The 13505-nt window shown below is 43.2% G+C and overlaps 1 protein-coding gene across 1 annotated transcript in view; it reads left to right on the top strand.

The window, feature by feature from the left end:
• The window catches only part of LOC126240075 (differentially expressed in FDCP 6 homolog), a 125058-nt gene that overhangs the window by 13840 nt on the left and 97713 nt on the right, over window positions 1-13505 (top strand). Inside the window, exon 3 of the mRNA XM_049947904.1 lies at window positions 7593-7796. Coding sequence (XP_049803861.1) covers window positions 7593-7796 — 204 coding nt within the window. The remainder of the gene's footprint in view (window positions 1-7592; window positions 7797-13505) is intronic.

The following is a 13505-nucleotide window of genomic DNA, read 5'->3' as shown; positions in this document are numbered from 1 at the left end:
TGATGTGGATTTAGAATGTGAAACTGGTTTGTGTCAATAAAACAATAATTTTAACAGCTGACAGCAGAATTCCTCGTAACATCATGTCCTTTTATCCAGCAATATGTACAGCCTTTGAGGAAACTCGATTACCTGTAACGTATAGCCTCATCATACTTAAACGCCGTGCCTCTTTCAAAAATAGAGTTGGCCCAGAAGGAGCATGAGATGATGCCTCTGTATTGGTGCTTGTGGGCAATTTCAGTGATAAAACATGTCAGCAGCATTGAAGGCTGTAGCTGTTCGTTCATGGACAACTGTGGATTTTTATTCTGTGTAATTCCTGACTTCAGTCAAGGAAGTGACACACAGGGAAATAGTTGACCTTATCCATTAGCTATCTCGAAGTTTACTCCTCGTGGGCAGCTGCAGTCCATTTTGGGTTCGTGACAGAACATTTAACTGAGATACTCTAATGGAACAAGTAATCATAGGCCTTAACTTAAGTTTATTAAGTAGTGACAAACCAACTCATTTCATTTGGCATACAGAATGTATACAGCCATAGATTTCTCGACCCACAGACGCAGTTTCCTCTCCCCCTGCGGGTCCGAGGGTTAGAATAGGCCCGAGGTATTCCTACTTGTCATAGGAGACCATTAAAAGGAGTCTCACAGGTTTCGGCCCTTATGTGAGGGTCCCATGTAGGGTTTGACCTCCATTTGTCCAAATTTTCCTGAAGAGCGAGCCAATTTGGGAAGGGCGCCTTACATGGCGCATAGTGTCCACCGTACGCTGAAACCTGTCGCATCCTTCGTCGACGTGGGTCTGCACTTCCCCGCTCATTCTCCAGATGTTGGGCGAGGTCACCCTCCTGGGTGCATTTTCCTCCATCCTCTGTGCAGTATCGCTTTCTACACTGATGACGATAAGGACTTCTTAGCTCGTTTGCACCTGATATCCAGCACGGTAGCCAGTCCATTGTGGTGGGGCCACTATGTACCCTGTTGGTTGTAGCCCCATGACCACACAGGGATCGCTCTGCTGATGATGCCTGCGCCGTTAACTCCCCACGTACGCCAAGGAGTAGATGCCCGTCACCCTGGGGCACGGGGACTTCCGGCAATGGCCATCCAGCCGAGTGGCATTTGCTGCGGCTGGGTGGCAACCGTGGGGAGGGCCCCTGGTCAGAGTGGGTGGCATCAGGGCGGATGACACGCAGTGAAGCATAGTACGTCATCTCTTGCTGGTGGTCCACCACCGGCAGCCTCTAAGCGGTCGAGGTCTACCTTCAATGGTAAGAAATACAGCCTCGAATCGTTCCCATCCCTGGCCACACCACGGGGGGAATGCCAGGCTCAGCATGCCACCAGTGCCTTCATCTTGGCCTTCGAGGGTGACACATTACACGAGAAGGTCAAGGTGATGGTCTACCGCTGTGACGTAAAGCCGTATATCCCTCCCCCGATATGGTGCTTTGAGGGATGGAAGTTCAGCTATATGTCTTCCCACTGTTCTTCCAGCGTCACCTGTTGGGATTGTGGATGTCCACATCCCAATACTCCCTGTGCCCCACCTCCCATTTGTGTCAGCTGCAGACAGCACCATTCGCCTTGCTCGCCTGACTGCAGGATTCTCCATAAAGAAAGAAAAAGAATGGAATAAAAGACCCTGGATCGAGTAACCTACACTGAGGCTAAGACAAAATATGATAGGGTACATCCTGTGCATATGATGTCAACCTACGCCGCCGCTATGACAGTTGTTCTACTGTCTTCCGTTCTGCCGCGTACTGTTGACTCTGAGAGCCATCAGACTCCACCTGCCCCCTCGGTGGTGGGGGAAAGGGAGGGTGGGGGGCACTTCCCTTCCTGTTGCTCCTGCACAACCTACTTCAGGAACAATACCTCCCCAAACATCGGGGACGTTAGTCCCCACTTCTCAGGTAGAGAAGTGTAAGTATTCTTTGGCCCCTCCCGCCAGGAAGGGATCCCTTGGCTCACTCCCTTCCCAGTGGCTGAAGCAACCACAGGTAGCTAGTCCTCCTCAATCCCTGAGACCGAATCAGTGAAGCCCTCCCAGCCAGACAAACCTAAGGGGCAGTGAGAGATACCTAAAAAGAAAAATACCCCCAAGAACTAAGTGAGGCGGCGCAGTGGCTAGACGCTGGACTCGCATTCAATTCAATCCTGCGTCCGGCCATCCTGATTTAGGTTTTCTGCGATTTCCCTAAATCGCTCCAGGCAAATGCCGGGATGGTTCCTTTGAAAGGGCACGGATGACTTCCTTCCCCGTCCTTCCCTAATCCGATGAGACCGATGACCTCGCTGTCTGGTCTCCTTCCCCAAAAACAACACAACTACTACTAAGCACTGAGGTGGCACACACACTACCACTACCTACAAGCTCTGTGTCTGTGGATGAGGTGGAGATTCTAGCATCCACTGAGGACCTAGATCTCCCTGGGCCCTTGGACACAATGGATGTCGATCGCACAGGTATGCATCTGGTGGCAGCAGGTGACCCTGAGGCGTAGACTACCTCATTGAGTGTTTCACGCCTTCCCAGTCTCACGATAATGTAATCCTCGAGTGGAACTGCGGCGGTTTTTTCCACCATCTGGCTGAGCTACGGCAACTGTTAAGCTTTTCTTCTGCTTTCTGAATCGCCCTCCAGGAAATCTGGTTCCGAGCAATGCGGACACCTGCCCTCAGCAGCTACAAGGGACATTACAGGAACTGTAACGACTATAATAGTGTGTCAGGTGGAGTTTGAGTCTATGTCCTGAAGTCAGTATGTAGTTGAACCTGTGGCTGTCAGGAAAGGACGACACAGGAAATAACTGTCTGCAGTGTATATTTTCCTCCAGATGGTGCAGTACCCCTGAACGTATTTGCTGCACTGATTGATCAACTCCCTAAACATTTCCTACTTTTGGGAGATTTTAATGCGCGTAACCCCTTGTGGTGTGGCGCCATGCTTACTGGCCAAGGTAGAGAGGTCGAAAATTTACTGTCACAACTCGACCTCTACCTCTTAGATACAGGTGCCCCCACACATTTCAGTGTGGCACACAGGACATATTCGGCCATTGATCTCTTGGTTTGCAGTCCTGGCCTTCTCCCATCTATCCACTGGAGAGTACATGATGGCCTGTGTGGTAGTGACCACTTCCCCATCTTCCTGTCACTCCCCCAGCATCATGCCCATGGATGCCTACCCAGATGGTCTTTAAACAAGGCGGACTGGGAAACCTTCACCTCTGCCGTCATCGCTGAATCTCCCCCACGTGGTGCTATCAATGTTGTCGTTGAGCAGGTCACTACCACAATCGTTACTGCAGCAGAAAACGCTATTGCTCATTCTTTAGGGTGTCCCCGGCGAAAGACAGTCCCTTGGTGGTTGTCAGAAGTTGCTGACGCACTTATAAAGGGTCGACGAGCTCTACAGCAACATAAGTGGCACCCTTTCCTAGAGCACCTAATAGCCTTTAAGTGGCTCCGTGCCCATTTTCGCCAGCTTATAAAATGACGGAAACAGGAATGTTGGGAGAGGTACATGTCGACCATTGGGTGCCATACATCACCTTCCCTAGTGTGGACGAAGATCAGACATCTTTTTGGGTACCAGACCCCAACAGGTGTCCCTACCAGTAACATCAATGGCGTGTTATCTATCGACGTAAAAGAGATTGCCGAGCACTTTTCGGAGCAATATGCTCGGGCCTCTGCGTCAGAGAAGTACCGCCGGCCGCGGTGGTCTAGCGGTTCTGGCGCTGCAGTCCGGAACCGCGGGACTGCTACGGTCGCAGGTTCGAATCCTGCCTCGGGCATGGGTGTGTGTGATGTCCTTAGGTTAGTTAGGTTTAAGTAGTTCTAAGTTCTAGGGGACTTATGACCTAAGATGTTGAGTCCCATAGTGCTCAGAGCCATTTGAACCATTTTTAGAGAAGTACCCCCTCGCATTTCGCACCCTCAAATGGCGGATGGAAAGGAAAGTCCTCGTGTTCACTGCATGCCACGGTGAACCCCATAATGCCCCATTTACAGAGTGGGAGCTCCTCTGCACCATTAGCCATTGCCCCGACACAGCTCCTCGGCCAGATCAGATCCACAGTCAGATGATTAAACATCACTAATCTGACTACAAGCGACATATCCTTGTTATCTTCAACTGGATCTGGTGCGATGGCGTCTTTCCATTGCAATGCGGGGAGAGCACCATCATTCCCATGCTCAAACCCAGTCAAAACCCGCTCAATGTGGATAGCTACCAGCCCATCAGCCTCACCAACTTTCTTTGTAAACTGCTGTAACCTATGGTGTGTCAGCAGTTGGGTTGGGTCCTGGAGTCACGTGGCCTACTGGCTCCATGTCACGGCAGCTTCCGCCAGGCTTGATCTGCCACTGATAATCTTGTGTCCCTCGACTCTGTCATGCGAACAGCCTTTTCTGGATGCAAACACCTGGTTGACGTCTTTTTTGACTTACATAAAGCATACAACACGACCAGGCGACATCATATCCTTGCCACATTGTGAGAGTGGGGTCTTTGGGGCCCGCTCCTGATTTTTATCCAAAACTTCCTGTCACCCCATACTTTCCATGTCCAAGTTGGTGCCTCCCACAGTTCCCCCTGTAGGTCTGGAGAATGGTGTTCCACAGGGCTCTGTATTGAGTGCCTCTCTATTTTTAGTGGCTATTAATGGTCTAGCAGCAGCTGTAGGGCCATCGGTCTCACCTTCTCTGTATGCGGATGACTTCTGCATTTGGTACTGCTCCAGATGGCTCCCTGCACCTGCAGGGAGCCATCCACAAGGTGCAGCCATGGGCTCTAGCCCACGGCTTCCAGTTTTCAGCCATGAAGTCGTGCGTCATGCATTTCTGTCGGCATCGCACCGTTCATCCAGTACTGGAACTTTACCTTAATCGCGATCCAGTCACTGCAGTGGAGACATATCGATTCTTAGGGCTGTTTTTCAACACCTGACTGACTTGGCAACCTCACCTTTGTCAGCTTAAGTGGAAGTGATGGCAGCACCTCAGTTCCCTCTGCTGCCTGAGCAACACCAACTGGGGTGCAGATCACTCTACGTTGCTGCAGCTCTACAGAGCACATGTTCAATCCCGCCTTGACTATGGGAGTCTGGTTTACGGTTCGGCGACACCCTCAGTACAGTAGTCATATTCATCCAAAGCAAAAATTACTGAGAGCTTACTGCAGCAGAAAGAGAATGAAGTAGTTTGAATTTGCAGGTGCAGAAAGTCCTCCACTTGAACCTAAAGGCCAGCAAATGAAAAGCTAGCAGGGCTGGTCAAGGGAGGAAGGGAAGCAGTGCTACCTGCCTTGAGTGCGGTTTCTAATTTCACACTATGGATGTAATTTTATCTTGCTTATTGGTGAGAAAGTCTTTTGAAGATACCATGGTTTGCAGCGCTGGCAGGTTGATAGACACACAAACAAATACAAACATACACACAAAATTCAAACTTTCGCAACCAACGGTTGCTTCATCAGGAATGAGGGAAGGAGAGGGAAAGACGAAAGGATGTGGGTTTTAAGGGAGAGGGTAAGAGGTCATTCCAATCTCGGGAGCGGAAAGACTTACCTTAGGGGGGAAAAAAGGACAGGTATACACTCGCGCACACACACCCATATCCAACCACAGATACACAGACACAAGCAGACATTTGTAAAGGCAAAGAGATTCGGCAGAGATGTCAGTCGAGGTAGAAGTACAGAGGCAAAGATGTTGTTGAAAGACGGGTGAGGTATGAGCGGCGGCAAATTTGAAATTAGCGGAGGTTGAGGCCTGGCGGATGACGAGAAGAGAGGATATGCTGAAGGGCAAGTTCCCATCTCCGGAGTTCTGACAGGTTGGTGTTAGTTGGAAGTATCCAGATAACCCGGACGGTGTAACACTGTGCCAAGATGTGCTGGCTATGCACCAAGGCATGTTTAGCCACAGGGTGATCCTCATTACCAACAAACACTGTCTGCCTATGTCCATTCATGCGAATGGACAGTTTGTTGCTGGTCATTCCCATATAGAAAGCTTCACAGTGTAGGCAGGTCAGTTGGTAAATCACGTGGGTGCTTTCACACGTGGCTCTGCCTTTGATCGTGTACACCTTCCGGGTTACAGGACTGGAGTAGCTGGTATCTAAAAACAAAGATGATGTGACTTACCGAACGAAAGTGCTGGCAGGTCGATAGACACACAAACTAACACAAACAAACACACAAAATTCAAGCTTTCGCAACAAACTGTTGCCTCATCAGGAAAGAGGGAAGGAGAGGGAAAGACGAAAAGATGTGGGTTTTAAGGGAGAGGGTAAGGAGTCATTCCAGTCCGGGAGCGGAAAGACTTACCTTAGGGGGAAAAAAGGACAGGTATACACTCTCTCTCTCTCTCTCTCTCTCTCTCTCTCTCTCTCTCTCTCTCTCTCTCTCTCTCGCGCGCGCGCGCACACACACACACACACACCCATCCACACATATACAGACACAAGCAGACATATTTAAAGACAAAGAGTTTGTATGTCTGCTTGTGTGTGTGTGTGTGTGTGTGTGTGTGTGTGTGTGAGTGAGTGAGTGAGAGCGCGCGCGCGAGCGAGTGTATACCTGTCCTTTTTTCCCCCTAAGGTAAGTCTTTCCGCTCTCCCGGGACTGGAATGACTCCTTACCCTCTCCCTTAAAACCCACATCCTTTCGTCTTTCCCTCTCCTTCCCTCTTTCCTGATGAGGCAACAGTTTGTTGCGAAAGCTTGAATTTTGTGTGTATGTTTGTGTTTGTTTGTGTGTCTGTCGACCTGCCAGCACTTTCATTTGGTAAGTCACATCATCTTTGTTTTTAGATATTTTTCCTACGTGGAATGTTTCCCTCTATTATATATATATATATATATATATATATATATATATATATATATATATATATATATATTTTTTTTTCAGTAGACACAGGGTGTGGTTGGACTTCATGTAAAGCGACAATACTCGTGTTCGGAAGACATAGTCTGTAGTCCCAAAACAGTTGGCTCTTTCACACACTTCTTCCCTCAAAACCCTTGTGTATATATTACAAATTAAAAAAACGTCAAAAGTGAAAGTCTGAACAGTATACAGATGAACTGCAGTTAGTAGTTACTGATATTATAGGGAATACACTGGCATAGCATTAGTGTCCCACTATTGGGAGATAAAATTGAACATTAACACACAATGTTTGTGTGAGAGGTCCCAACCAAATTCCGTTCTTGTTATGTGCTTGTATTCAGCATCTGATAAAAACAAAGTCTATTTTTTTAAGTATATTGTCTGAAACTTCTATACTGTGCTTCCCATATCACTTGTTAATTTACTTGTTTACCAATAAAAACCAACAATTACATTTATTTTGTTTATCAGTGTTCTGTAGAATTCTTGTAAGTTACATAACTTCTAGTAGTTTTAACTATTGTTGTTTCTTTACACTAATTCAACTTTTGGCAACTGCAGTTTTCACTAATTGCAGTTCAGATTTTAAATTGGTGTGTTTTTAAATATTTTCAATTGTAAGATAATTTCTATTAATTAACCTGTCACTCTGGACAAAAAATCCATTATTTTAGGTATTTTCATCTTTGCCTGACAACATATCAATAGCTGCATTACGAGACTATGAAGAAAAAATTGATGAAGTATGTTGGCTTGTATGCAAGAAACATTACCTTTCAAGGGAACATCCTGTATTTTCCGATGTATGTGTCTACAAGCTATTCAGGATATTTTGTCTACTTGCAGACCTGATTCCACAGACTGAGGAAATTTACCAGGTACAAATAAGTCATACATCATTTTCTGGAAAAATGAGCTGTCTGCATGGAAGTAAACATAGTGAATTTCTTGTGTGTCTCTTCTTTACATAAATAAATACATAAGTGTTACACAGCTCTGACATTTCAGTACATTTCACATATACTAACTGTGAAATAGCTGCATAATATTTTGATACACAAACACTTGTCATGTCTATTTGACCCAAAATTAAATGCAAAGACTTTCACATATTTAAAATACATTTTAAAAGAATAATAATGATTTCAGTGGTATTTTGATGATCATTCATTTCCATATAACTGAGTTTTGAACACGAAATTTCAGTAATGTTTTATGCCAAGCATAATTTTTACATTATATGATAAAACATGTTGATTCTTTGTTGTCATCTTTATAGGACCTGCAGATCAACTTAGTGTGCTTTTTGCATACATATTTGGAAATAATCACATGTGCTGTGGAATGCTTGCTGTCATTTGTATTTTGGCATATTCTTGGGACAGCATAGTAGATAAGAAAGTTCTTACCTACATTCTTTAGAAAGTCCTATTTTGCAACTTTGTTATAAGAACTCACATTAAAGGATACATGAATTCAGAGCACACACATTTTAGAAATGAAAAATACACTGCTATTGGCCATACTTTCAATCTTCTTCCATTGTTGTACTAACTAAATAAATGATCACAAGTTTCTACTCTACATTTTATATGGTGATGAGTACAACAATTCGCAATTGGACTGGAATATATGGCTCAATGATTTGTGAAACCAAACAGGCTTGAAGCTACAGTTCTTTGTGTAATGGGCAAAAATTCTGGAAGAATGTTTTCTGTGTTCTTTTGTAATGTTTTGACTGTCAGATTTTTTTTCCCAACAGAATTCTTGCAATAGGCATGCTAGTGTACCAGTTGTTAGTTCCTACTAGAGGAACAAGAAGATGTTGCACTATTTCTGAACGCTTGTTTTGTTTTTTGAAAGGACAATCTAGCATATATTTCAAAATTCATAAGATAAAATGTTGTGGAGCCAGTCAAAACAAAACAAAAAAGTACCATGTTTCTTTAGAATTTTTGGCAGACACTTTCAGAAGGCACGTGTCCTGGAATGGAACGAGCTGCTCATTAATAATATATTCTCCAGAGTATACAAACTTCAGTACTTTAATCGTGCAATGGTGTGACAAGTTCATGCGCCTCAGCTAACTCATCAGTTTTCTTTCCTCTCATCTGCTTTTATCGTTGCAGGGAATACTGCAAAGTAAATATAGAAACCTCCTATGTAGCACAGTAACTGCAAATACATTGGGCTCATCTGTATCTCACATGTCTTTGAAATGAGAGTTGGGAGCTTTGCAATTGCCATATACAGCAGGACATTTATTTATATAATAGAGGGAAACATTCCACGTGGGAAAAATATATCTAAAAACAAAGATGATGTGACTTACCGAACAAAAGTGCTGGCAGGTCGATAGACACACAAACAAACAAACAAAATTCAAGCTTTCGCAAAAAAACGGTTGCTTCATCAGGAAAGAGGGAAGGAGAGGGAAAGACGAAAGGATGTGGGTTTTAAGGGAGAGGGTAAGGAGTCATTCCAATCCCGGGAGCGGAAAGACTTACCTTAGGGGGAAAAAAGGACAGGTATACACTTGCACACGCGCGCGCGCGCGCCACACACACACACACACACACACACACACACACACACACACACGTTATGTGCAGATGGATCGCGCGCGCGCGCGCGCGCGTGTATACCTGTCCTTTTTTTTCCCCTAAGGTAAGTCTTTCCGCTCCCGGGATTGGAATGACTCCTTACCCTCTCCCTTAAAACCCACATCCTTTCGTCTTTCCCTCTCCTTCCCTCTTTCCTGATGAAGCAACCGTTTGTTGCGAAAGCTTGAATTTTGTGTGTGTGTTTGTGTTTGTTTGTGTGTCTATCGACCTGCCAGCACTTTCGTTCGGTAAGTCACATCATCTTTGTTTTTAGGAAATTTATTTATTTGTTTATTTTCGAGTTCCATGGATCCTTGACGTGAATGTATCGCTAGGATGTAGAACGTGTCAGGTTATTACAGTAATAGCCACATGTAGATGATCATGAGGCAACCAATTTAACATATATAAGCCGATACATGAAAAAGGACATCCACATGTCAAATAATTACACACAAAAATTCAGATAACAACACAGATAAAGTACAATAATGACATAGATGATTGCATAAATAATAGTGCAGTAATGACATAGATGATTACATAAACAAATTTAAAGTAATTCATCTAAAAAATATTCTGCCAACAAGTGATATGCTAATGTACATAATCTGTTCTATTAGATATTCACAAAATTGAACACAAATTCAAGAAGTATTATACATTATCAAAGAATTCCTGTAAAGAATAGAAAGAATTATCCAAAAGATAAAGTTTTAGCTCTGTTTTGAATTTAGTAAAATCCCCAATGACTGATTTGATATGGACAGGAAGTTTATTGAACACTTTCATACTTGAATAATGAACTCCTTTCTGTACCATTCTGAGATTTTTTTAAATCTTTGTGAAGATCATTTTTTCTTCTTGTAGTGTGATCATGGTACGCACTATTCATTTTGTAAATTGCGTAATTTTTGTTCATGAAGCACATTATTGACAAGATGTATTGACAAGGCACGGTGAGGATCCCCAGCTGTTTTAATAAATTTCTGCAAGAAGATCTAGGATGCACTCTACTCATAATCCTGATAACTCTCTTCTGTGCAATAAAGACTTTATTTGCTTATGGTTGATTTCCCCAGAATATGATGCCATATGTCATAAGTGAATGGAAATAGCCGACATATGTAGTTTTGATTGTTTCCATCTCACAAACAGATGCAATTGAGCGAATGGCAAATGCTGCTGAATTCAGTCTTTTACATAGGTCAGTGATGTGGACAGACCAGTTTAGTTTGTTATCAATATGTAAACCCAGAAATTTGGAAGATACAACTTTCACTATTTCTTTGTCTCCACATTTTATTTCGACATTTTCCAATTGTTTGTTTACTGTTTTAAACTGAATGAAATGAGTCTTATTAACATTGAGGGACAGACCATTTGCAGTGAACCAATCTAGAACTTCTTGGAATATAGCGGTCGCAGTGTTCTCCAGACTGCAGTTGGGTACCTTGTCAAACATAATGGTTGTGTCATCTGCAAATAGGGTGAAGTGTGTATTGATTCAAGGAGTTGGTTGACAAATGAGAAAATGGCTTGCTCAGTTGAAACACCCCTTTGGGGCCCAAACCGATTTTTATTTAGCATGTTATATTTATTAAGGTGAGCCATGTTTCTATTGTACATAAGTTTCTCAAGGATTTTTGAAAGACTTGTTAACAATGAAACTGGGTGGTTGTTAGAAACCTCTGCTTTATCACCCTTTTTGAAGAGTGGTTTAACAACTGCAAATTTTAGTCCATTAGGGACAGTACCTTGATTTAGAGATTCATTAAATATGTGACACAGAACTTTAAGAATATATTTGTGGTGATGTTTCAGTATTTTGATAGATATATTGTCCACACCAGTGGAATTTTTGTTTTTCATTTGGCATATCACCTTCTCTGTCTCATCTCTGGGGAGGGGCCAATACTGATGAAAGGTCCTGAGCCGCTGATGAAATAACAGCAGATGTAACTTTTGAATCTACTGCTGACGAACACAGGGGGGGGGGGGGGGGGCAGTTGCTGTTTCTGCTGCTAGTGAGGTTGGTCCCACACAAGGAACTGTTTGGTTTATTTTCTCTCTTTCAACAATTATGTTTGCCATTTTACACACAAAGTTCTTTCCTTCATAATTCAGATACATCCTGTGCATGGTATGCTGGCACCTGTTCAATTTGCCTATATCGAGGATGCTGCGTTTTGCGAACAAAGAGCACATTTGTTTTATTTTCATGTTAGTTTTTCGTATTCTTTGTTGAGACACGAGTGATACATCAAGTCATATCTGTGTGGTAATTTTGAGACAATAGTATTACGTTGTTCGTTTTGTTCTAGGAATTTCTTCATCTCCGTTAGGCAATTATCTGCTTCATTTTTTGCGACATCGTTTGAAGCTGCAATTCACACCTCAAAGTCATTTTTTCTTAGCAATTTGTCATGCAGATTGTCGCCAACAATATTTTTTGTTGTTGCTCCGGGCTTAACAATACTTGCTGCGTAACATTTCCTGTGTTCTGTGAAAAGTTTTGTCACATTTTTGCCATGGCTGTCGGTTAAAAATAATACACTACTTTCATTAATGGGGATGTTTTACATTTTTGCTGATAGTGTTCTTCTCATTCGTTTCATTTTTATGTGCAATGGATGGCCTACACACTTTTTCACTGTCACTGTTTTGCCTAATTCTGGATTTTGATTTTGTTTCAACATTCTGTCGACACACTTGGTTAAAAAGTCCAATTTTACTTTCCGGTATTAATCCTGTTCCTTCATGAATGGAAATAACATGAAATTTGTTTTCAACTTCCAGTTGATCGTTGTCTTCACTCGCTGTGATTTTTTAATAATCGGATTTTTGTTTTTATACGATATTTTCACCACTTGTTTGAGTTTTTAGGTGCAAAAGAACTACAATTTTGTTTGGCTAACGGTACACACACTTCCTTTCTAAGTTGCGACATCTCACTACTCAGTGAGCTGATGATTATCTGCAGACTAGAGATAAGCTCATTTAGCTTAACTATTTCATGCCTACAACTAGCACACACTTTACTTTTACCATCATTATTTTCGTTTTTCACTGGAACACTCTTCACTTGAACACACAACACTTGTCATCTTTGCTATGTCATCCATCAATATATCATCAAAAGAGAGAGAACATGCCTGTTGAAGTCTGTGGCACTCAAGCCAGAGCTAAAGCACATGGCCTATGAAAAATTATGTTACAGCTTTTGGGTCTTCTCCCTACGATTAACTGCTATCGTTGGTCATTTAGTCTGCCATCTTTACTCATATAACAACTTCAGTAACAAATGAATTTTGAGCTTTATCAGTTGATGAGGCAGTCACATCTGAAGGCACCTTCTCCATTGCCTATTTTTCATGAGTCATAGCAGCTCTGATGTAATTTCCTCATTTGTGAGAAACTTAGACCTTTTCTCGAAGGATGTGTAAAACATCATTGAAACATCGTGAATGCACTGTTATGACGACGACGAACGAGTCGTTGCCAAAGTTGACCGGTGGCCAATGCTAAATAGAAACACACACATCACAGCAGGTTTGTCAGTAATGTCGATAAGGTGCTGGCTGCATGGTCTGGAGATGCGACTAAAATAATTAGAAGTCGTTGGTAAAATATAATATATATTGTACTTAACTGGTTGTACTGGAGCCTTCTTGGCTGCATACATATAATTATAAAGAGATAGCTATTGAGGCCTCACTTAGGCCATACATTGTATTGTATTTTATGTTAACTGGGGACCTATAAATGATGGAGAGGCTCTGTCCCCGCCACAGCCGTAGTGGTCCACAACCCCACGACGACTACCGCAGTCCACTTCACCCCTCCACCGCCCCACACCGGACCCACGGTTATTGTGCAGTTCGGGCCCCTGTGGATACAAGTGTAGTATCGAATGTTGATACCACATTCCTCCCCCGCAAATCTGCAAATGGCCATTGAGTATAGCTTATGACCTCCAGGTGG

The sequence above is a fragment of the Schistocerca nitens genome, chromosome 1, assembly GCF_023898315.1.
Source record: "Schistocerca nitens isolate TAMUIC-IGC-003100 chromosome 1, iqSchNite1.1, whole genome shotgun sequence".
NCBI lineage: Eukaryota > Metazoa > Arthropoda > Insecta > Orthoptera > Acrididae > Schistocerca > Schistocerca nitens.
The sequence above is the reverse complement of the archived record's forward strand: the minus strand, read 5'-3'. Positions and strand labels throughout refer to the sequence as shown.